This window comes from Miscanthus floridulus, chromosome 8 (genome assembly GCF_019320115.1).
Source record: "Miscanthus floridulus cultivar M001 chromosome 8, ASM1932011v1, whole genome shotgun sequence".
NCBI lineage: Eukaryota > Viridiplantae > Streptophyta > Magnoliopsida > Poales > Poaceae > Miscanthus > Miscanthus floridulus.
Window position 1 is genome coordinate 119,546,289 of NC_089587.1, and position 25,391 is coordinate 119,571,679.

Below are 25,391 nucleotides of genomic sequence, written 5' to 3' on the forward strand. Positions count from 1 at the left end.
GCGCCAGCATTCCCTTGCCCGCGCTTGTGTTTCACACGGCCACGCGGGCCCATGCCACCAGACCGCACGCGAGTACCGATCGTGTCCCCTCCGCTTTTTCACACGCATTGCGACATGTGCAACACCCGTTCTACTTTTGCAACATCCAGATGAAACACTTGCAACATACGTCCGAAACAGCTGAAACACTTGCAGCATACGTTTGAAACACTTACAAAAACACCTAAAAACACTTTAAAGCCATTGCAAGCATATGCAACATCCAGATAAAATATTTGCAACATATGTGTGAAACTTATGCAACATCCAAATAAACACACTTGCAACTTACGTCTGAAACAACAGATGAAACATTTTGAACAAACTCTTACAACATACGTGTATAGCCATTGCAACATGTGCAATATCCTAATCTATTTTTGCAACATCCATATGAAACAATTGCAACATCCCTTTCAAACATCTGAAGCACTTGAAACATACTTTTGCAACATGCGCTTTCAGCGCAATATCTAATTGCTGCTTGGAAAAATGGAGGCTCGTCGGCTTGTGGAGTTTACCGATGTAGAGCTCGTCGGTGGCGCGGAGCTCGCCGCTCTGGTGGAGAAGGCCACGATAGGTCCGATGTAGAAGGCCACTTCGGCGGAGAAGGCCTCGGCGGATCTGGTGCGAGTTGTCACCGCTACGGTGCATATGGCGGTCCGCGCGCTGGAGAAGGCCACGGCGGGCAGGAGGCGCGATGGAGATGCAGGAAGACGGCCGGGCAGCCACGCGTGGTAGAGATGCCAGCCGGTGCGCCCAAAGACACTGTGGAGAACGCTGAGGCGACGCGGCGGAGCGCGGTCACGGTGGAGCACGGTTGTGACGCTACGTTGGAGAGCCTTCCGGAGAATGGAGACAACAGGCTATGGTTTGAGACGAGTTGTCGAGAGGATACGACTGTCGAGCCATTGGGCTGCTGTCGCGACCTGCGAACGGAAACGACCGAACGATCGGAGCCCTGACCATAGCATTTCCGATTGTAGATATAGTTTATGGTACACGTACATTCTTTAAAAAGTATTTTTGTTATAGAAAATAACAGTTATTTTCAAGTTTTTCTAAACTGATGATCTCATGATGAAGTCAGGCTCATGCAAACATTTTTTTTCCTTTGCAACGAAGATCGTGTGCCCACATCAATGTATCGCCATCCATTGTGATGCATTGACCTCTGACTAGCTGCTTGTCACTACTCAGTCTCTGTCTGCAAGTCTCCGGTTTTGCCAGCGAGGGTCAAGTTAATTGCAGTGAACCTTGCTATTACAGAAGATACCCGTATAGTAACTTCTGGATAGTAACTTGTGGATGAAGTTTAAACACTAGGCCAAATCCTAAATTTCCACACGATTTTGTCCACAAAAACTTGATTCTCAAGACAAATCAACAGATATTTTTAAATATCAAGTTCTACCTACTTTGCTTTGTTTTTCATGAGTTGGCGTGATATTGATGGACACTCAAGTATTTGTGGATATACTCCCTCCGTCACTAAATACATGTCGTTTTCGCTTCTTGAAAAATAATTTTGACTAAATATATATATAAAATATTAATATTTATGATACATAATTAATATTATTATATAGATATTTGAATCTAGTTTTTTAGTAAATTTATTTAGAGATACAAATGTTGCACATATTTTCTACAAATCAAGTTAAACTTTCGACACGGGAACCAACGGCGACAACACATAATTTGGTACAGAGGGAGTAGGTAGGAAGCACCCAATGAATTGATGTGAACCCGGAAAGACGCGCGAGCCACATTTAATTGATGGGCACATGAAAAATTAGACAAGATCATAAGCAGGTTGCCACAGGAACTCGAGTGGCATAAATTAGTCAAAGGTGTTATAGTTTGATACTGCCGATGCTCAACTGACCTGGTATTTGTTTTTTCTTCGTGACATGTAGGCCCCATTTGGCACAGTTTTGTTTCACTTCACGAGTAGCTTTTTCGGTGAAGTTGAGCTGTTTTGAAAATTTTTTTGCAAAACAGTTTCACCAACAACTATATGCATGGCTGAGGAAGGACAATTGTCCAAGATGTCCCTATCTACCTGACTTGTTGTAATAATTGGAGTTGTATGTTTGTATAGGATGATATGAATTACAAAATAATATATGTGAGTGACTATGAATTAAAAAATAATATAAATAATTAGGAAGCAATGTTGCCTTCTTAATGTCATGTCGGCCAGGGACGTGGCGCCCCACGTCGGGCCAAGAGCCATCAGTCAAGGGAGGAGGGGGAGGGGGAGGCAGGACTCGCGCCGGGCCAAGAGTCATAGGCCGCGGGGCGCTAGGACCCGCATTGGGCCAAGCACCGCTAGCCGCAAGAGCGCCGCTGGTCCAAGAAGCTTAGTGTCCTGTTCCCTTGGCTGATAAGCCATGGCTGAAAGTATTGTTGGCTAATTTATTGTGAGAGAAAAATATTATTCTTCAGCTGAAAAAGTACGGCTTATAAGCCAAGCAAACAGGGCGTAGGCCGGTGGACCACCTCCTACCCATGGGAGAAGAGCATAGAAGGACCTTGATGATGCACTGATTGGAGCGTCTTTTAGGCTTCCCGATCTATCTGCTTCTCTTCCGGCATCGTGTTCCGGCGAGGGCTCACCCATGGCGGCGGCGCATGCGCTCACAGAGGGAGGGAGAGAGAAGCGTGAAAGGGGAAGAAAGGTGCGTGAGGAAACAGGCGTGGGGACCCTATGGCAATTTGCTGTAATTTTGATAAACTGTAAGTGTAGTCCGTTCCTAGGAAAGCAAGCATGAGGGAGAGAGTTAGAATAATAAGTTACTTTTTTTTCAGCTTCATCTCACTCCATCCGTTTATGAGAGCACATTAAAAAGGAGTTTCACCCACAAGTTGTTTTAAAAAAGGTTATTAGAAGAAAAAAAACATCTCAAGAAACTGTAGGTGAAGCTAGCCTTGCCGAAAAGGGTCATAATCCTGACATACTCACTCCATAAATGCACTCATGCATACGCTCTAGCTATATAAGTATATATATCTAAGAGACTAATAAGATGATAACTACCCCGCAAAAAAAAAGATGATAACGATTGATGAAGTCAGTCTTGCAGTTGACGGAACTACTCACCTGCTTTTACTAAATGAATAACACCATTTGTTCTTGAAAAAATAAGAAAAAAAAATGAGAGCACGTGTGCCAAGCCTATATCCATCATCTTTTCTGTCCCTGGAACCTTCAGGTCACCTGCACTAGTGCGAAATATAGCGTCCTTTCGTGAAGGCAACGGAATAGAGATATGGAGATTTTTTTTTTGTTGCGTAGGTAAAATGCTCACAAAAAATATATATATGAAGTCGATAGGTTTATACCAAATCTGATGTGTGTATGGTAAAGGGCAAAGCATCTCTCGTGAGATAGAGACACACATTTTTTTTTTTAAAGTTTGTACACACATGCATGGTCCCCTGTAGCTCCACCGGCCGCAATATGTTTATCGTCACGCTCCCATGCCGCTGCTAAGTGCACACTTTTGGTAGAGGGAAAACAACGACGTCGTCTCACTCTCACTCTCACACTCACCCGATTAAACTAGAGAGTAAATCCTCGCACGTACCAACATGGCAACGTACTCTTAGGGTCTGTTTGGATTAATCTAGCTAATAGCACATAGGTAATATTAGCTGGATAACAATTCATTATCTACTTATTAGCTGACAGGTTGTTTGGATACACAAGCAAATTCATCCATGAATGCATGTACCCAACTACCTATTAACGTCACGCCTTGCGAGATTCGTGCTGAGCTCCCCGCCGGCGACGCTTCAACCCGCTCTGCGGTCCGCGTCACGCCTCCCGTCGCGTGATGTGCTCCGGCCGTCGACGCCTTGTCCGAGGCCGCCGAACTGCCTCACACCATTCTCGGGTACCCAGCTCCACCGCCCTGCCGTCACGCAGGACGCAGCTACGCGGCTCCCGCGCGCGTGCTAGAGCAGCTGGTGGAGGAGCAGAGGCCCTCCGCCTATATCTGGGCATCGGGCCGGCCCGACCCGGCACACCACGATGGCTATCAGGTCAAGGAGGCACGCCGTGCCCTATGGGCCGTGCCTCATCGGCCTGTGGGCCTGGCCTTCGGCCTAGGCACGGGCCTGTGGGCCATTTTTCGTGCTGTGCTGGCCCGTGAGGCACGGCAAAAATAGCAGGCCGTGCCAGCCCACAGCCCGTTAAATCTAAAACACCTCCAAATAAACATCTCAATTCATTTTTTCAACCATGAACACATAAGTATGAATTTTGACCAACACAATTTTTTCACACTTAGCCATTTAGGACACTTAGACAATAAACAACAGCAACAGCAAGATGAAGACAACAGATTTAAATATCAAAAAGAGCTGTTTTGTGCAATGCTGCCTCATTAAAAACCTACCTAGGTAAAACTCACCTTTGTGAGAAACCCTATGCAGGAAAAAAGAGTGCAGCCAGCTCCAAATGTCTTAATCTTACATAGTTATTACAGACCATTGTTCAAATTTTCAAATGAAAACTCAGCAAGTGGGTGAGGGACACATCCACTCTCAACTCACACAAAAGTACTCCAACACTTCCAGCCAACCAATACCACTCTCAGCCACCAGATGCATTATCTTCACCTTCTGGTTCATCTAGGAATAGATTCTCGAATGCATCTTCAATTTCCTTGGTATCAGCAGCTTCATGTTGTTCCCTCTTCTCTCCTAGCTCCCAGTCCTTCAACAAGGTCAGCATATCAACATGTTCTAGTTTCAAGCTCCGGTGCCGTTCTTCTAGGATCCTCCCTGCTAAGCTAAAACAAGACTCTGAAGAACAAGTGGAAACAAGAACTGACATAATATCTCTGGCCATAATAGCCAGGATGGGATAGGTTAGTTTGTGGTCCTTCCACCACAGAAGAATGTCAAAACCATCCTCATAAGCAGTTATGCAGTCGCTGTCCAAATAGCTTGAAAGTTCCGAAGCAGTAGAGTGAGAAGAAGAACAGACAGTGCCACTGGAAGGACCAGGCAGACCTGATCCTCCAAAAATTACCCCCCAAGCCTGTTTTCTCTTACCAATGGGTGGGGTAGGACCAGCAACCCTTTGTGATCTGGTTGCACCAAACTTTCTCAAATATTTTTCAAACATTTTATGCAACTCAGTTTTCAAATCAGCATAGTAAGTAGTGTAATCAGTACCAGTATATTCAGTAAGTAAATGGAGGACCCTTTGCATACCTCTGAGCTTAGCTCTAGGGTCAAGAATGAATGCAAATGAGTATAAGAGAGGAATGTCCTTCCAATACTTAAGAAATTTATGCTGCATAGGGTACACAAAGGGTCTAAGATTAACGTCCCTTTCACATGCATGCAAATGGGTTGCAATCTCCAGAACATGGTGCAGCACAAGAGGACTGGTAGGATAATAAACACCAGACAGTGTAACAGTAGAGTCATAAAATACTTCCAGGAATTCCAATATTTTTCCAGCCACGTGCCAATGGGCTGGAGACAACAGTGCAGAACCATAATTTGAATTTATGAACACAGAAAATACTTCACTGTAAGGAACCAAGTGTTTTAGCATGAGATAAGTAGCATTCCATCTAACATCCATGTCTAACCCAAATTTTCTAAGTCTCATATCTTTAGCTTCACAGTAGTTTCTAAACATAGCAATTCTTTGATTAGAGGAGTTCAAGAAATTAATTGCAGTTCTAAAATTCTCTATATAAGGTTTGATTCTTTTTAGTCCAGATTTGACTATCAGATTAATAATGTGACAAGCACAACGTTGATGCATAAGACTGTAACCAGGTGCAGGATCATCAGGTGTAGGATCACAACCAAGATAACCAGCAAACATGGGTGTCAATGTTTCCATAGTGAAAGTGCATCTATCCCTTTAGTGGGTTTTAGATGATTGAATGACAACGTGATTAAAGAACTAACACATTTGCTAAGTGTGGACAGGTAATAGGTTATCTCACAGGTACTTAATAAAAGCCAAAATAATGTGTTGTTATATAAATAATCTCGTTCAAGCACAAGACAACAATGCAAATAGAATTCATGCAAATGCTTGTTTATTGTGGGATTTCCATGTACTATGTGAAAGCAAGCTCGTGAGTATTAGTTAATGAGACATAAGAGATTACATATGGAATGGTCTCATATTTGAAGCTTGCTAAATTGAAATGAAAAAGATAACAATACATATGAATGGATGATTCAACACAAGATGTGACATAATGGCTTGAGATGGTGAAGATAGCAAGGAAATGCTTCGAGGTACTAAGCAAGGGTGAAGAGCAAGCGACGGCTTGGCGGCCGAAAAACCTAGCTAGGGTGAAGAAGAAAGTACTTGCATTTAGTTGAGGTACTAATCAAGCTATGATGGTTATATTGATGTGGAGGATCAAATCTATATTGGACAAGTTGATTAAAGTGACTTGATGCATTTGGAGTTATTCATATTTGATGAATGGAATCAAGTCACGTGCTCAAGATGGCTATGCTCAAGTGACAAGATCAATATTGACATGTTGGCACCCTCACTTGATGAAGATTGAAAGACACGGCATCAATTTTAAAGAAGATCAGCTCAAAAGGTTTAATTTCGTTTTTCTTTTGATCTTGAGTTAATAGGTATGCCGTACTATTAAGAGGGATGCAAGTTTAGGTGGTCTGAGGAAGATAGAGTGCTCAAGCATAATAATAAAATTAAAAGAGAGACACTCTAGCACTTCACGAGCACATAGAATAATTTTCTATGACTGTCGGTGTCGAAAGTCCCGATGTAAGCTGGAACTCCTGACAGTCGGAAGTCATGACTCTTGCCAGAAGTGCTGACTCCCAATCACAGCCTGCGTGGTGACTATGGACGTCGGAAGTCCCGACGTGAGTTGGAACTCCCAAAAGTCGGAAGTCCCGGCCCAAGCTGGGAGTCCCAGCATCAATGGTTCTACTGACCTGCTGACTATGTACGTCGGAAGTCCTGACGTTCGTCGGAAGTTCCGACGTTGGCTGTCTCGAGTGGACTTTGACCTCGCATGAACAGTGTTTTCTTCATACGTCGGAAGTCCCAAGATCTGCGTCGGAACTCCCGACGTAGATCTGAACGGTTAGATTTTGCCTTGGAGTATATATACCCCTCTCCTTTCTAACGGTTGCCCACTCATTTCATTGCGACAAACACTCGGCCAAAACAGCCCCCAAGCATTCTAGGCTCGCCACTCTTCTCTCCTTTGCTTCCAACTTCGATCCCCAAAGGGTTTGAGTGGTTGGAGAGTGGATTGAGTGAGAAAATCACTTTGAGCAAGCTTGAGCACTTGATTTCTTCATCAAGCCGGTTTGATTTGCATTTGTTACTCTTGGGGATTTTCCCCTAGCAGGCTAGGTGTCGTCCAAGAGCTTCCATCTTGTAGAAGAGCCTTGGGAAGTTTGTATTACCCTTGATTTCTAGTGAAGAAACTCAAGTGACCTTTGTGGTATCCTTGAGTGAGGCAAGGAGGTGGAAGAGACTCCGACCAAAGTGGTCACCTCAACAACGAGGACGTAGGAGCTCCTTTGTGGGGCTGCCGAACCTCGAGATAAATTCTTGTCTCCCGCGTGCTTGTTGTTGTTGTGATTTGCTCGAAATTACTTGTATTTGGTTGTCTCCCTCTCTCTAGCTATTTCTTAGGGTTTGGGACTCGATCTATGGAGTGGTGGCTTATCAACGTCAAGAGAGTGACCCAACACCTTACCTTACCACTAGGAAGTGGGTTTGTAAGTTATCGGCATCACAAAGTTCATTTTAGCACTTGTAGTTCATTTCCCGTAGGGGTCGTAAGTGCTGACAGTTTGCGTCGGAAGTGCTGACTCAAACTGTCGGGACTTCTGACACATCGGAAGTTCTAACCCAAATGTCAGGACTTCTGACACGTCGGAAGTACTGACCCAAACGTCGGGACTTCCGACATTAACTGATTAGTGCATTTTGATTCAACTCTTTGGTTGCAGCTATTTGGCTCCCTAGGTTTATCTAGTATCTTTATATACTTTGTGGCTAACTTGTGAGGGGTGGCATTACTCTGATTTGAAGTTTCCATTTTAGAAACTCCTATTACTAATCGTTTCTGCTTTTAAAGGTGTTGATTTTTCAAAAATGCCTATTCACCCCCCTCTAGGCAGCATCCTAGGTCCTTTCAATTGGTATCAGAGCCAGGACTCACTACAAGCTTTACCGCTGTGAGAAAAGGATGTCGACACCTATCGAGTTGGAGCCGATGCTTCTCCAAAATGATGGTTCAAACTTTCTACCTTGGTCAATTCATGTACTCAATACTTTTAGAGATATTAGTCCTCTTGTTGAGCATATTGTGTTTGCAAGCATACCTCTTCCTATAGTTGATTGGAGCAACTATAAGAATTTATCAAAAGGGGAAGAGATATGCGTGCTACTCAATGCTCAAGCTATTAATATCATTTTGAGTACATTGAGTGCAGAGGTTCAAGATGAGGCAATATTCAATGGACAACTACCTCCGGAGAGTGCTCATCTCATTTGGACCAAACTCATTGAGTTATATGGAAAATCCAAATGTGATGATGCACTTGAGGTCGAGTCAAATGAAAATATGTCCATTATGTCTTCATGCAACGAAGAAGCCTCACAAGACCTCAAGAGCACCGAGCTGGAGCAAGAGGTGCAAGCTGAGGTGACTATGCTGTCTGCAAGCACATACCGGACGTGTCCGGTATCCCTACTAGACATGTCCAGTATGGCCGAGGTAGCTGAACAGCAGGCAGTCTGTGATGATGAGGCTCAAGCCCAGTGGCGGCCAAGTGATGAGTCAACCTCAGTATCTCATGATACTCATCACTTGTGTCTCATGGCCAAGAAAAGCAAGAAGAAGGCTAGCAAGAAAGATCAAGCCAAGGAGATAGCACGAGTAGATGATCAAGAAGAGAGTGATATTGAAATTGAAGATAGCTACACTCTTGATCATCTAAGCAACAAAGACAAGCTCATTCTTATGAAGCTAGTTGAGAAGAATGATGAGCTAGAGGAAGAGAATGAGAAACAAGAGTAATCACTTCAAAATCAAGAAAAGTTTCTCATCTCCAAATTGCAAGAGCTAAAGGCCATAAATGAGAGGTATAAAAAATTATCAATTGAGCATGCTTTAGTTACTAACTCCTCTTCTAGTGTTTCACAACCAGAGAAGGAAAACTTTGAGCTCAAGGAAAAATTAGATGAACTCTCAAGCAAACATAATGTGCTACAAGCAAACTATGTTCATCTCAAGTGCTCTCATGAAGAATTAGTAGAATCAAGCATCATGCTTGAGGTGGCTCATGAGGTTGTGATTACAACAGTAAAATCATCTCAACCTCCCACTCACACACTCACTTGTACATAATCTCAATTGAATATTTCTTGTGCTAATGAGTGTGCTTCTCAAGCAAGCCAATCTTCGATTGAGCAAAAATTTATAGAAAATGTAGAGCTTAAGGAAGAAGTGGAAAGGCTAAGAAATGATGTGATTCGATTGAAGGGTAAGGAGAGAGCACAACCTTCTCAAGATAACCATGTTAACATGGTGAAGAAGCTTGAGAAGGGTTCAAACCTTGCTTCCTCCAAATCCCAACAAAAGAATCACATTTCAAGCAAGGCCAACACAACCAAGAGCAAGAAACATGAAAAAAAGACTATGCTATGGTTGTGGAGTGAATGGACATGAGATTACCATGTGTCCACACAAGAGTTGGGCCAACAAGTGTGAAGTAGCCGATCAAATGGCCTCAAACAAGTTGGCCAACCAAAGGAAAAGTAATGGACAAAGCACTTGTCTCATGTGCAAGAAGTTGGGGCATCCAACCAAGAAATGCCCAATGTACAAGGAGGCAAGAAAGGAAACCCAAGTTACAACAAGAAGATGCTATGGATGCAATGAGATGGGCCACAAGGTTGATGGATGTCCATACAAGCAAAACAAGCATAGAGCAAACAAAGGTCGCATATGCTATGCTTGTAAAAGAAAGGGGCATCTAAGCTATGATTGCCCAAATGGTAACATCCCTAAGCCGAACACATTTGTTTATGATAATATGCTTAGGAAGACCACAAATGGAGTTAGCACTAGCAAGGTGATGTGTTCACCACAAACTAGTACTAAGGCCATTTGGGTGCCTAAGCACTTGTTGACTAACCCAAAAGGACCCAATAAGAGTTGGGTACCAAAATGTGCTTAGGTTGATAATGTAGGTACTTGGTGGTGAGATGAAAGCTTTGGGGTGGTTGAGCAAGCAAATTGAAAATATTCACTCAATCTATCAATCAATTCTTATCATAATCTCATATATGGTTGACCCGAAGATAAATCAATGACCATATCATTTACTTCATCTCTACCATTGGTAACAAGTACCTAAAAACCTTATAGGATAGCCACTTTGTGTTTAGTGCTCAATGGCTCACAAATAAGCATATTTGTGAAATAATCGGAAGTGACTAATTAGTTTCATTTAATAATTATCATGTTTGCCATGTGATGCTTTTAATGGCTCTCTAGTAGAGCAATGCATTTGTTTAGATGCAGGCATACAAGAAGTACTAGAGCTAAAACAAAGAATCACAAGCAGCGCTTCAATTGTTTCTATCCTGCACCTACCGGACGTGTTCGATATGGCCAGGGCAGAAAGGAAAAGTGTTTATGTTCTTCACATGCCGGACATGTCCGGTATGTCTACCGGACGTGTCTGGTATGGCAGGAACCAGAGCACTAATTGGGATGCAATTGAGGTTTGATCCATATGATTTCATATATCCTTAATTTGCCCAGAAGCTTGTGATCTATCAAACCTAAGTGGGTTGTGAGTATGTCTCAACGAAATTTAAATATGACAAATTACTTTGTGTTGGTCAAAATAGAAAATTGACTCCCAAATTCTTAAAAGAATAAAGTGCTTGTTGAAAGTCATTCAAATTACTTGTGGTACTTATTTAGGTGGAGCTCAATTTCTATTTTGCACCATTGTGGACTAACAAATTTATCTAGCATTATTTATAGTCCTTTGGATGAAAATTGATTTCATATATGATATGATTATTTGACAAGTGAGGTCAACATGATGTTGTCATGCCATGTATTATCTCAGTGGTGATATTGTGGGCTCAAGGCAAAGGTATGTATTTACATACATGCATTGTAAGTGCATCTAAGGCCCTTTATATGCTAGTGTGTGCATTTGTGTGATATAGGATAGATGTTTTTCAAAATCCCTAACTAGCATGTGTAGGTGGTGTGGTTTTTGAAAATCATGTAGTTTTTGGATCTTTGTGACCTAGTCATGTCATATTGTGATTATTGCTACCCTTGGTTGATTATTTGCCTAATCACATGTGACATAGTTCTCTCAAGTCCATAAAAATCCCTATGTCCCTCTAAAATCTCTCTCAAGTTTTGAAAATCATAAATTTGCCAAATATTTGAAAAAGAGATAATCAATTCTTGGCTAATTCATGTCCCCTAAGTGAGAATCCTAAGCCTATTTCAATTGATGCAAATATTATGCCTAGGAAGGTTTGTTATGGTACCTTATTGGTTAGTATTGCAAAAAAAATCCACTATTCATACTAAGGCTATGCCTAAGTATGTTGCGTCTAACATGAGAGGACCCAAACTAGTTTGGGTACCATCGAAAAGTGGATGATCGTTTGTAGGTACCATGGCATTGGAGACTTGATTCAATGGAATTATTATTGTTCATCTTATGTTGAGTCAAGTATTGAAGCCTAGTGCAATTCTATCCCAATGCCAAGTCAAAATTGAGTGAAGTCCATATGCTATCGACATACAAGTGTCATATTCAAGTTGTGGGAATTTATTGATATATTTGAAGGCCTACAAATAAGTGGAGTTGAAGCTTGCAAAGATGATCATAAGCTATCAAGGTATATCTCTTGTTGATCAAAGTTTATTTGGGTGCATATGAGTTAATTGAATTGGATATATATGCATATGTTGCTTGCTATGAGATGTTTGAATGGATTAAATGCTTAAGTAATCAAGTTTGAAGTTGGTTTGATTGGATATGTTCATAAGATTTTTTCTAGTAAGTGGTTTGAATGGACATATGTCTTGTGAGAGTATTCAAACAAGTTGATTTCAAGTTTGGTTCAATTTGGAGAAAAATAGCTCAATTATTGAAATCTGTCCAATATTAAAAATCGGAGGTAGCAGTGATTATAGACATGTTTGAGTAACCAAATCTATTTGTATTGGCTTGAAATTTGGTCTGCATGCTTTACACTTATGGTATTAGTTGCTGTGCAAATTTCATGAGATTTGGATAAGTGATACTTCGGATTTGGAGTAGATCTTGTCAGCTATAGTGCAGCAGTTTTCAGCATATAGCAGCGTGGAAAGATATGAAATCTGGTAGCAATATAGAAGTCAAAAGAAGCTAAAATTTTTTATAGCTACTAGAAGACTTAGTGTGTCACATCTTCACCAAATTTTGTGGTTTTTGGATACGTACTTTGGGAGATATGATTTATTCTTTGAAGAGTACAGAATCTGCCAGAAAAGTGACAATTATTGGATTGATCAAAAGTCACTTAGATTCAATGGTCCTCAAATTAGAATCATATCTATAAGTGATTGAGATACCTATGTTTTGGTTTTGGTTTGAGATAGAAGCATGACAAATTATGAGTACAAGACAATTTGTTTGAAGAGTGTATCTGGTATACATTTGACACTCAAGCTAGAGATCAAGACCAAGATCAAGATGAAGATGAAGTTTAAGTTCTAGTGATAATTGGAGATCTTTTGATAGAAACAAAAGGACTTAAACAAGTAGAAAGAAAAGGACTTAAAGAAGGATTTAAAGTTATTCATCAAATTAAGTCTAACAATATGGATCAATCAAACAAAATCTTTCAAGTTATTTCAAGTGAGTATCAAGGATGGTTCTTTGGAGAGAGGTCACTTTGCCCTAGGCTTGGATGGCTAAAATTGAAGTGGTAATCTAAAGGGGCATTTGAGGTACTTGGTTGAAGAAAACCAAGAGATTGGTCTAGAAAGCAAGCAACACCCAAAAGAGAACAAGTCATGAAATTTTAAGTGGTATCATGAAATTTCAAGTAGTATTACAAGTGGTGCATCTTTTAGTTCTCTCAAGCAAGCAATGATCAAAGAAGAAGCAAGCCAACCACAACAAGAAGAGTGCACTTGATCATTAGTGATTCTCAATTCATATGGGTGAAGAATAGGAATTCAAAGAATTGGTATCTATTGGTCTTCACCAAGCTTATAATTGGACTTCATGGTGCTATTGGAGAAATGAATTGAAATCTATATGACTATCTTCCTCTCCAATATAGCAAAGGTATCATTGTATTGTGCATGATCATTTTTCATCCCTTACTAGTATGCGGTTAGTGCATATAGTACATGCTTATAGGATCTTGCATTACAAATGGAAATTTTTAGATTCATAGACTACCACTATTGCTTGAATGATTATATGATCTAGTGGTTAGTGTATGAGTTTGTTCATGAGCTAGTAAACCCATGTACTTGATCTATTTTGAATTGCAAACAAGTGACAAGTACAACTCTTTAAGATGACAAAGGGGGAGAGTTTAATACAAAGGGAGAGATTAATACAAAGTTTGAACCTTAAGCACCCTTTGTGCTTTGTGTGACAGCTTGTAGCCCCTTTGTTCTTAGTATATTGTTGTTGGACCTTTGTGGTGATAGATGACAAAAGGGAAGAGAGACTGATTAAAGCTTCAGGATAGTTTCATTTGCTTATCTTTGTACCTGAAGATATGTACTACAGGCTGTCGTTTCTTGTTTTTGAGCTTCATTGATGTATCTTGGATTTGAGATAGATTGTATCATGTGAGAGATGAGACTTACTTATGCTTTATCTATGTATCTCTTGAGACATGATCTTTATTTATATTTTAGTGGCTTGTGGACTTGAGAAAATGTGTAATGAGTGCTATGTGTGAATTACATGTGTTATATTTATTTTCAAAAGGACTATGCATGCTAGAATGAAAATATTTGGTGTGATGCCTTTATATTTATTCTCGTGTGATATATCTTGTCATATGCATCATGGTTTCACTTTGTCACACACACATGCACCCCATGGATGCAATGATTTAGGGGGAGTCTCCTATATGTTTTAGTATGTGCAATTGACATTTGAGGTCATTTTGTGAATTCTAATCATAAGCACATATTAAGGGGGAGCCTCTCATAAATCATTGAACCCAAAAGTTTAAATGTTTATATCATTTTGTAAGCTTTAATCAAGTTGTCATCAATCACCAAAAAGGGGGAGATTGAAAGTGCATCTAGCCCTTTAGTGGGTTTTGGATGATTGAATGACAACGTGATTAAAGAACTAACCCGTTTGCTAAGTGTGGATAGGTAATAGGTTATCTCACAGGTACTTAATAAAAGCCAAAATGATGTATTGTTGTATAAGCAATCTAGTTCAAGCACAAGACAACAATGCAAATGGAATTTATGCAAATGCTTGTTTATTGTGGGATTTCCATGTACTATGTGAAAGCAAGCTCGTGAGTATTAGTTAATGAGACATAAGGGATTGCATATGGAATGGTCTCATATTTGAAGCTTGTTAAATTGAAATGAAAAAGATAACAATACATATGAATGGATGATTCAACACAAGATGTGACTTAATGGCTTGAGATGGTGAAGATAGCAAGGAAAGGCTTCGAGGTACTAAGCAAGGGTGAAGGGCAAGCGACGGCTTGGCGGCCGAAGAACCTAGCTAGGGTGAAGAAGAAAGTACTTGCATTTAGTTGAGGTACTAATCAAGCTATGCTGGTCATATTGATGTGGAGGATCAAATCTATATTGGACAAGTTGATTAAAGTGACTTGATGCATTTGGAGTTATTCATATTTGATGAATGGAATCAAGTCACGTGCTCAAGATGGCTATGCTCAAGTGACAAGATCAATATTGACATGTTGGCACCCTCACTTATGAAGATTGAAAGACACGGCATCAATTTTAAAGAAGATCAACTCAAAAGGTTTAATTTCATTTTTCTTTTGATCTTGAGTTAATAGGTATGCCGTACTATTAAGAGGGATGCAAGTTTAGGTGGTCTGAGGAAGATAGAGTGCTCAAGCATAATAATAAAATCAAAAGAGAGACACTCTAGCACTTCACGAGCACATAGAATAATTTTCTATGACTGTCGGTGTCGGAAGTCCCGATGTAAGTCAAAACTCCCGACAGTCGGAAGTCATGACTCTTGCCGGAAGTGCTGACTCCCAGTCACATTCTGCGCGGTGACTATGGACGTCGGAAGTCCCGACGTGAGTCAGAACTCCCAACAGTCAGAAGTCCCGACCCAAGCCAGGAGTCCCGGCATCGATGGTTCTACTGACCTGCTTACTGTGCACGTCGGAAGTCCCGACGTTCATCAGAAGTTCCGACCGTTGGAAGTCCCGACATTCGTCGGAAGTTCCAACGTTGGCTGTCTCGAGTGGACTTTGACCTCGCATGAACATTGTTTTCTTCATACGTCGAAAGTCCCAAGATCTGCGTCGAAACTCCCGACGTAGATCTGAACGGTTAGATTTTGCCTTAGAGTATATACCCCTCTCCTCCTTTCTAACGGTTGCCCACTCATTTCATTGCGACAAACACTCGACCAAAACAGCCCCCAAGCATTCTAGGCTCACCACTCTTCTCTCCTTTGCTTCCAACTTCGATCCCCAAAGGGTTTGAGTGGTTGGAGAGTGGATTGAGTGAGAAAATCACTTTGAGCAAGCTTGAGCACTTGATTTCTTCGTCAAGCCGGTTTGATTTGCATTTGTTACTCTTGGGGATTTTCCCCTAGCCGGCTAGGCGTCGTCCAAGAGCTTCCATCTTGTGGAAGAGCCTTGGGAAGTTTGTATTACCTTTGATTTCTAGTGAAGAAACTCAAGTGACCTTTGTGGTATCCTTGAGTGAGGCAAGGAGGTGGAAGAGACTCCGACCAAAGTGGTCACCTCAACAACGAGGACGTAAGAGCTCCTTTGTGGGGCTGCCGAACCTCGGGATAAATTCTTGTCTCCCGCGTGCTTGTTGTTGTTGTGATTTGCTCGAAATTACTTGTATTTGGTTGTCTCTCTCTCTCTAGCTATTTCTTAGGGTTTGGGACTCGATCTACGGAGTGGTGGCTTATCAACGTCAAGAGAATGACCCAACACCTTACCTTACCACTAGGAAGTGGGTTTGTAAGTTATCGGCATCACAAAGTTCATTTTAGCACTTGTAGTTCATTTCCCGTAGGGGTCAGAAGTGCTGACAATTTGCGTCGGAAGTGCTGACCCAAACTGTCAGGATTTCTAACACGTCGGAAGTTCTGACCCTAACGTCGGGACTTCTGACACGTCGGAAGTTCTGACCCAAACGTCGGGACTTCCGACATTAACTGATTAGTGCATTTTGATTCAACTCTTTGGTTGCAGCTATTTGGATCCCTAGGTTTATCTAGTATCTTTATATACTTTGTGGCTAACTTGTGAGGGGTGGTATTACTCTGATTTGAAGTTTCCATTTTGGAAACTCCTATTACTAATCGTTTCCGCTTTTAAAGGTGTTGATTTTTCAGAAACGCCTATTCACCCCCCTCTAGGCGGCATCCTAGGTCCTTTCACATAGCCTTAGCATTAGAAGATGCATTATCTAAAGTGATAGAAAAGATTTTATCAACCAAGCCATACTCCTCAACAACAGATGCAATGGAAGAAGAAATGTTTTCACCAGAATGCTTAACTTGAATCAACCTAAGACCAACAATCTTCTTTTGCAATTCCCAATCAGCATTCACATAGTGAGCAACAACAGATATGTAATCCTCTTTAGCATTACCAGACCATATGTCAGAAGTCAAAGCAACAGATGCAGAAGCATGCACACAGTTCCTAATCATAGCACGACATTCAGCAAATAACTTATCTAGATCTCTAGTGGTGGTTCTTCTAGATGATCTAACAAATCTTGGGTTATGAGAATTTTTAATATATTCCTCAAATGCATCAGTGTCACCAAAACCAAGAGGCAGATCAAGCCTAGCAATCAATCTACACAGTTTAGTTCTAGCAACAGCAGGATCATAGTTCCAATTATGCAAAGACCCATCGGCATTAAAAGCTAGTCGAGACTGAACCCTAGAAGCATTATCAAGTTTCTGTTTGCAAGATTTTTGGTGCCTAAGAATGTGACCAGTACCAGCAGCAGATCTAGCACTCAACACAGTTCTACACATCTTACATATAGCTCTAACACGCACATCGACACTATTAATCTTCTCATAAACCTCCTCAAAGTCACCCCAGCACTTAGACTTGTGCTTACCAAGTCCAGAAACAGTACCAGAGAAAGGAGTACGAGTACCATTACCATCAGCATTACCATTAACACCAGTGCTGTTGAAGTGGGTGTTGGAGTCCACCGTCCCTGTCCCCGTTGCCCCTGCATCAACGTCGATCGCCGACTCGTCATCAAACACCGCAAAGGGGTCACGGGCGTCATCGTCGTGCTCCGGGGATAGCCTAGCCGTGACCAAGTCATCATCGCCAGTCACAGGGAACATGGCATCATCGCCCTATGGGTCACACGCCATGGGGCCCTCGGCCGCGGATGGCTGAACTCCAGCACCGTTCCTCAATGGTGCGTGGCTATGGCTTGGCCGCGGTGCCATTGCCCGTCGTCCGTCTATGCCAAGGCTAGTTGACGATGAGGCATCGGCAGCAGACCTGCAAAGAAAAAGAACACGAAAAGAAGAAAAGGATGAGAAAATGATCCCAAAAATAGAATCAAAACACTGAGAAACGTATAGATCTAGGGGCTAGGGTTAGGGTTACGAATGGGGATGGACTTGCATGTGCAACCGGAGCCCGGCTCCAGAGAAGACGAGGGCCACACAAGGGCAAGACGGGATTAAGAAGGACGGCGAGCGACGGAGGAAGAGAGACGGGGAGGCGGACTCACATGTTCATCGACAAACAGAGGAGAAGGAGTAAAAAGGAAGACAGAGAGGGACTGAGGGAGCAGGGAACTCAGGGAGAGGTGATGGAGCGGCGGCGATATCACCGAATCCAAGGACGACGGTCACACCGGTGGCGAAGATGGATCGACGAGAGGAGGTGAGTGGCGACGAGCGACCGAGCGGGTGTCCAGTGTAGCGGCGGTTGGGAGGGGAATGGGGTTAGGGTTAGGGTGGGGGTGGGGGCCGGGGGGGTCGCGGTTTATATATGGGGAGGAGGGGGGAGTTCTTGGGCCGGCGGCCACCGACCTGCTTGCCGTTGGGCCGCTACGGGCCTGCCATTATTTTGCGGGCCGTGCCGTGTCAGCCTATGGGCCTAGGGTGCGGCCCAAGCACGGCCTGCACCCTCGTGCCGTGCCAGTCCGGGCCCATTGACCTTCGGGCCAGGCCGGGCTAGGGCCGGGCCTAAATAGCGGGCTCCGTGCCGGGCTCACGGGCTCAGGCTTTGTGCCCAGATATGCCTCCGCCGAGATATGCACCCACTCGAGTTCTCTGTCCCTTACATGCAGCTGGTTATTTTGTCGGTCTGATCTGCTTGGATCTAGAGGCTTCAATGGTGGAGGGAATTTGTGTGCTGCCTAGGAGATGAATTTGGTGCTTGATGTTGCTGCATATGGAGAAATTGGGTGCTGGATTTGAGCAGAGAAGTGATGTGGTGGCTTCAGCTACCCGGCCGCAAGTCACGACCTCGAGGACATAGCGGCGGTGGCGTTCAGCCCCCTGGCGAGGCCGTGCACGACGCTGTAGCTGTGGTTGCTGAGCACGATGCGGCCGAAGAGGAGCAGGCCCTGGCGGTATGGCAGGGACGTCCGGCGCCGCATTTCCTCGGCCTCGGCACGTCGCGACTTGTACAGGCGCTCGTGCACGGACCTACTCCTGCCACCGCGGTGCCCCGGCGCCCCGCCCCTCCCCTTCGCAGCCGCAGCTGACGGAGATGGAGATGCGCTCGTCTTCGCCGCCGTCGCACTTGCTGCTATCGAGCAGGTCCTTGAGAACCCGCCCCAGCGGCGGGAGCCGCGGGAGGACGAGGACGACGCGGAGGCGGCAGCGGAGGCAGTGGAAGACGAGCGCGATGCCACGAGGGTCGCCGGCGCCTGCTGCTGCGCGCCTACGTCTTGTCGGCAAACTCGGGCTCCGGCACCAAGTGGGACGCGGACGGCCGGTGCGTGCGGAACGGGGACATCGAGCGTGCCTTTCAGCGCACGAAGCGCCGCCGGACGCGGCCGTGTTCGTCCGCCTCCGCCGACTCCTCGTGCTCCGCGGCTGTGTCGGGGAAGTCGAGCAGCACGGCGGGGTCCGGGTTCGGCTGCAACAGCGCGGCGGCGAGGCGGACGCTCTCGGAGACACGGCCGCCGGGGAGCGGAGGCGGAGGGGCGTGGCGGCATTGGCGGAGAAGACGGGCGCGCCACGGGCTGGGAGGCTTCTCCGAAGGGAAGGATCAGTTTCGGGAGTGTGGGTCCCACTGTTAGCTGTTATTAGCTGCTTTCATTCAGCTGGTGTGATAGTTACTATTTGAGCATTTAGCTAACAACTATCTGACATGTTAGACTGTCTCCGACATACTAAGGCCCTGTTTAGTTCCACTCCAAAATGCTAAATTTTTCAAGATTCCTCGTCACATCGAATCTTTGGACACATGCATAAAGCATTAAATATAAATAAAAAATAAAACTAATTACACAGTTTAGACGAAATTCACGAGACAAATCTTTTAAGCCTAATTAGACTATGATTGGACACTAATTGCTAAATAACAACGAAAGTGCTACAGTAGCATTTCGCCAAAAAAATTACCATCTAAACGGTACCTAAGCATCACGTGACCCATACCCAAAATGCATTATTACAAAAAAAAACACCCTCCAACAGAGTACACAAACGGATTACTTATTTTGCGTCCACGATGAGAGGGAACCCAAAACTGCGTCGCCTTCTCCCCGCTCTCTTCCGATGCCGCCCTCTCCCCGCACTTCCCTCCCACGCTCGCGAACGCCGACGTCGGCACGCTGGACCTGTCCTTCACCTCCACCGCCTCCGCCTCCACCTCGTCCTTCACCACCGCCACCACCTTCAGCGCGCGGAGCTTGCTATTGCTGCTGTCCTTCTCCTCCACGCTGCTCTCCCCGCGCCCGCACTCCTCCACATCCCCGCACTGAGCGCACCTCGCCGCGGCGCGCGCCGCCACGCCCGACGGCGTGCTCCGCCTCGCGCACCTCCACTTCGTCCGCGAGCTCGGCCACGGCCACCTCGCGCGCGTCTTCCTCTAGCAGCGGAGTTCGCGCGCCCCGGAGTGGGTGTCGCGCGCTCCGGCGGCGGGGGCCTATAGCGGGCGCCGCGCACCTCGGCGGCGTGCTTCGCGAGCTCCGGCGACGGATCAAGACGGTACGAGGCAGATCGAGGCATATGCGACGGCGTGCGCCCGGATCCCTCCTTCCTCGGTCAGATCCAGCATGGAGGGGAGCGAGGAGGAGGCCAGCGTGGAGGCGGGCAGCGCTCGACGAGGAGGGAGGTGGGCGGCGCTCGGTGGGGAGAGAGGCGAGCGGCGCTCGGGGCCTCTCTTTTTGCGTTCGCTGTTGGAGTTCGCCGGTTTGGGTTGCGTTTTTCTTGCGCTGTTCGTGACCCAAACGGTGAAATGGGTCTCGTGTTTGGATCTGCTCTGTTGGAGATAGTCTTATCTATACCTGTTTGGATCAAGAAAAAAAAGATAATTGTTAGCAGATAGTTACTAGCCAGAGGAAACCAAACAGGGCCTTATATTGTGTATGCTATAGCTGGACCGGAGTAAAAGCAGAAAGGCACCAACCGTTGAAACGTACGAAGCCTCCTTCAGGTGGTTTTTGCTCTGCACGCCCCCGCCTTATCCCACCTGCATGTGTTTGCATGCACGGCAAATAAAAGCAACCGGATGAGGATGAGATCGATCGAGGCACGTCAACACCCTACCAAACCACACTCGATGTCAGCAGCAAAAACAGCTCTAAGTTGGTGGAGTGGCAGTGTGGCACAACCTAGTGGAGATTACGGAAGATTGGCTGGGCTAACGATTGGACCGCCCACCCAATAACTGTTCTTGGTTTGCTTCAATATTTTAAAATGGTGACACGCCCAAGCGGTAGCTTTCTTTGTTGGTGCTACATGCCCACTGCCGAGGACTCCGGGCTTGCCTTTGGTGCTGCCTTTTTGCCGCTCATCAGCGCGGAGTAGCTGATCGATGATGCGGGATGTGGTCGATCGCGGAGAAAATTAAATGTTGGCAATTTTTCGGACGTGCAGCGCCGTGCGCGTTGCATTGCATTTGCCTCAATTGGTGCTTCCCGTTCGTGGCGACGCGTTCCGCCGGCTGGCCATGCACGCACGATCGTGCACGCGAGGTGTGCTGGCGCATCGGCAGCGGCCAGCCAGCCAGCGGAGGCTTGCACCGTGCGCTACGTGGCCGGTGGGCCTATCCGTAGTGCACGCACGCGGTCCCTCGGTCGGATCGAGGCAACGACGAGAGAGAACGGAAGGTGATGCCCTCCAATATAAAAAAAAAAACGTTTATAGCAATGGGATAATTTTTTTTAAGGGATGACGGGTGATGAAGCCGTTCCTACAGTGCGCATACTTAGGACCCACACGACCAGACGTTTTTACAAATGGCACAGTAGTGACGGCTGATGATACGAGCCGGTCCTATAAATGGGTCGATTTGTAGGGGGACTCACTCACCAGCCGTCCCCAGTGTTGCGATTTGTAGGGGCGGCTCAATCACTAGCCGCCTCTACAAATCACACTTGTTCATCATTAATCATCATGAACAGTTATGATTTTTTTTTTTAATCTCTGGATAAAATTTATAACTAGTCCTTCTTCCTCGTACTAACTCTAAATGTGATAATTTTTTTTCTAAAATTTTCAAAAATCATGCCCTATCAAATTTGATCATTTTTTCGTTTGACAAAGTTTAAGCAATTCAAATTTTCAAATTTAAAAAAATGACAAGTTCTAACAAGATTTTGAAACACCAAATGATTTCAGCTAAAAAAATGATGAATACCAAAGATATATAACTCATCAAGATCTACAACTTTTATTTTGGTTATTTCTTTATCTGATAAAGTGATAGTAAACATTGTTTATAAATCAACATGTCTCTCATATAGTTCATGAAACTATGAGTGATATGTGAATATGTGAACAATGTTTACTAACACTTTGCCACATGAAAAAATGACCAAAATAAAAGTTATAGATAGTGATAAGTTCAACAACTTTTATGTTTACGACTTTTGTAGTTAAAATCATTTAAGATTTCAAAATCTTATTTGAAGCTGTCATTTATTAAAATTCAAAAATTAAACTGTTTAAATTTTATCAAATAAAAATATGACCAAAATAAAAGTTGTAGATAGTGATGTGTTCAACAACTTTTATATTCATCACCTTTACAGCTAAAATCATTTAGTGGTTGAAAATTAGGTTTGAAGTTGTAATTTTCTGAAATTTAAAATTTGAATTGTCCAAAATTAGTGACAAAGATATAGATGACCAGACTAAAATGATAGAGCATGATTTTTCAAAAAATTAGAAAAAAAAACTATCACATTTGGAGTGAGTATGAGGGAGAAAAACTAGTTACAAGTTTTAGCCATAGATTAAAAAGAGAAATCACACTTGTTCATCATTGATCATCATGAACAGCTGTGATTTTTCTTTTTAATCTCTGGGTAAAATTTATAACTAGTATTTCTCTCTCATACTAACTCTAAATATGATGATTTTTTTCTAAAATTTTTTAAAATCATGCCCTATCAAGTTATTGTGTTGATTTGGTCATTCTTTTCGTTTAACAAAATTTGAGCAATTCAAATTTTTAAATTTAAAAAATGACAAGTTCTAACAAGATTTTGAAACACCAAATAATTTTGGCTGAAAAAGTGATGAATACCAAAGATGTATAACTTATCAAGATCTACAACTTTTATTTTGATTATTTATTCATCTGATAAAGTGATAGTAAACATTGTTTACAAATCAACATGTCTCTCATATAGTTCAAGAAACTATAAGTGATATGTGAATTTGTGAACAATGTTTACTAACACTTTGTCAAATAAAGAAGTGACCAAAATAAAAGTTATAGATAGTGATGAGTTCAACAACTTTTATGTTTACGACATTTGTAGTTGAAATCATTTAAGGTTTTGAAAATCTTGTTTGAAGTTGCTATTTATTGAAATTCAAAATTTAAATTGTTCAAATTTTATTAAATGAAAATATGATCAAAATAAAAGTTGTAGATAGTGATGTGTTCAACAACTTTTATGTTCATGACTTTCTTATTTGAAATCATTTAAGTTTTCAAAATATTGTTTGAAGTTGTCATTTATTGAAATTCAAAATTTGAACTTTTCAAAATTTGTCAAATGAAAAGATGACCAAAATATAAGTTGTACATCTTGATGAGTTCTACAACTTTGATGTTTACAATATTTTCATTTTAGATCATTTTTTGTCTTAAAATTCAATTCGATGTTCACAAATTCAAATTTTATATTATTTAAATATATTTTTTAATTTTACAAAATAAAATGTATCATTATATCTCTTGAAGTGGCCACGTCACCCCAAATTCACCCAGCGAGCCACGCCTCCCGGAATTGGTTTCCTTGGCCAGCAGCGAGCCACGTCGTGCAAATTCATCCTAAATAAATTGATGCCTCCTTTCTCGCAAAAAAAAACCCGGCTCCCTCCCACGCCCGGCCTCCCCTCGTGCTCCTCTCGCGGCGCGCCGCCTCCGTCGCTCGCGCCCCGTCTCTTCCCCCGCCTGCGTGTCCCCTCCCTCTCCCTATCCTTCTCCCTCTCTACCTCTCTCTCTCTCTCTCTCTCGACGTGGTGGTGCACCGGTCCGACCCCAACGCGGGCACCTCCACGTGCGCACGCCATAGGCGGCGGCGCCGCCGATGTGCGCCGCAACCGCGGCCATGGGCCTGGTGGGAATTTTTTTTTAATTTTAACACTTTTTGAAAACTAATTTTAAATCTAACACTGCCTGTTTTTTTTAACTAACACTTTTGGCCGCGCCTATTGCCCTAGCACGGCCAAATGCCTGTGACGCGCCATGCATGGTGGCGCGGCAGAGGGTCGACGTGGTAGCGACCGGATTCGCTGACCGTTGACGTGGCAGGGCCTGCCGCGCCACCGACCTTGGCGCGGTAGTGCCGCGCCCTGATTTGTGGTGCGGCAGAGCCAAATAAAACCCCACGGCCAGTCCCACCTGCCCGAGCAGCAAGCCCACCTGGCCGCCGCCCGCCCGGTGGTACCTGGACGGTTTAATCGGAACACGTCGCGTCGATAGTGGGAGTTATTCTAAGTATTGCTTGACGTAAAATCAATAGTGGATTTATTTCTGTCTTTCGTTGAATTTTTTCACGGCCGAATAGAGAATTTGATAAGCCAATGATTTTTTTCTGTCTTTCATAATTCGGTTAACCACCATGTTAACTAATCAATTATAAAAAATTTGATCGGATTGAAACAAATATTTTTTAAGGGAACTTATTTATTTGGCTTTTTGGCCCCATATTGTAGGATCGGCGGTGACGCGACCATGGACCCCAGCTTCCTTGACCCCTCGCGCAAGACGCCGGCCACCGGCGTCAAGATACCCTGGGACTGTCGGTTTCTGAACTAGTTGCTACTTAATCTCGCATGCAGTGATACCACAACACATTGAAACGAATATGAAGCAAATAAATAAAGTCTGTACGCAAGTTGACAAGCTGCCACATAACATTTTTATTGGTTTGACATAAGTTTGACATAACATGACCAGCTAAGCCTGCAAGTTTCAGACGCCAATAATAGTTTGACCTAACAAACTAAGACCTAGGAGTGTAAGGATCCATCGGATGCCTCTGTTTCTTCGGATTTGTTGGCAACACATTGGGAGTGTAGCCAATGTCGGTGTGGTCGCGTCGCCGGTGCGTACGGCTCGTACCCTGCAAGTATATGATATGCACGATTACTTAGAATTCTTTATGATCGTTAGTTCATGTAGCCTACGTATTTAAAGAAACTACCTTTGTTAGTACCTATGAGGCTCCTTGGGTAACAAGCGGGGCACCACCTAGCTAAGACATGCCGATCTCGTCCTAAGGCTAATCATCCCACTGGTCGTGCTATCTGCGGAAGCCCGGGGGGTCATCATCGTCGTCATCGTCATCCTCGGTTGTAGGGTCCTTTCCAATGCTATGATGTGGTGGTGTACACACCGCGGAAGTGGCACCTGTCATCGA

The 25,391-nt window shown here is 43.7% G+C and overlaps 1 protein-coding gene and 1 pseudogene across 1 annotated transcript; both read right to left on the reverse strand.

The window, feature by feature from the left end:
- Positions 1-3,665: 3,665 nt before the first annotated feature.
- Positions 3,666-20,517, reverse strand: LOC136469816 (uncharacterized; annotated as a pseudogene).
- LOC136469815 (zinc finger BED domain-containing protein RICESLEEPER 2-like) lies at positions 4,643-5,647 on the reverse strand. The gene has a single exon (XM_066467869.1). The coding sequence runs from the start codon at positions 5,645-5,647 to the stop codon at positions 4,643-4,645; it is 1,005 nt and encodes a 334-aa protein (XP_066323966.1).
- Positions 20,518-25,391: the final 4,874 nt, after the last annotated feature.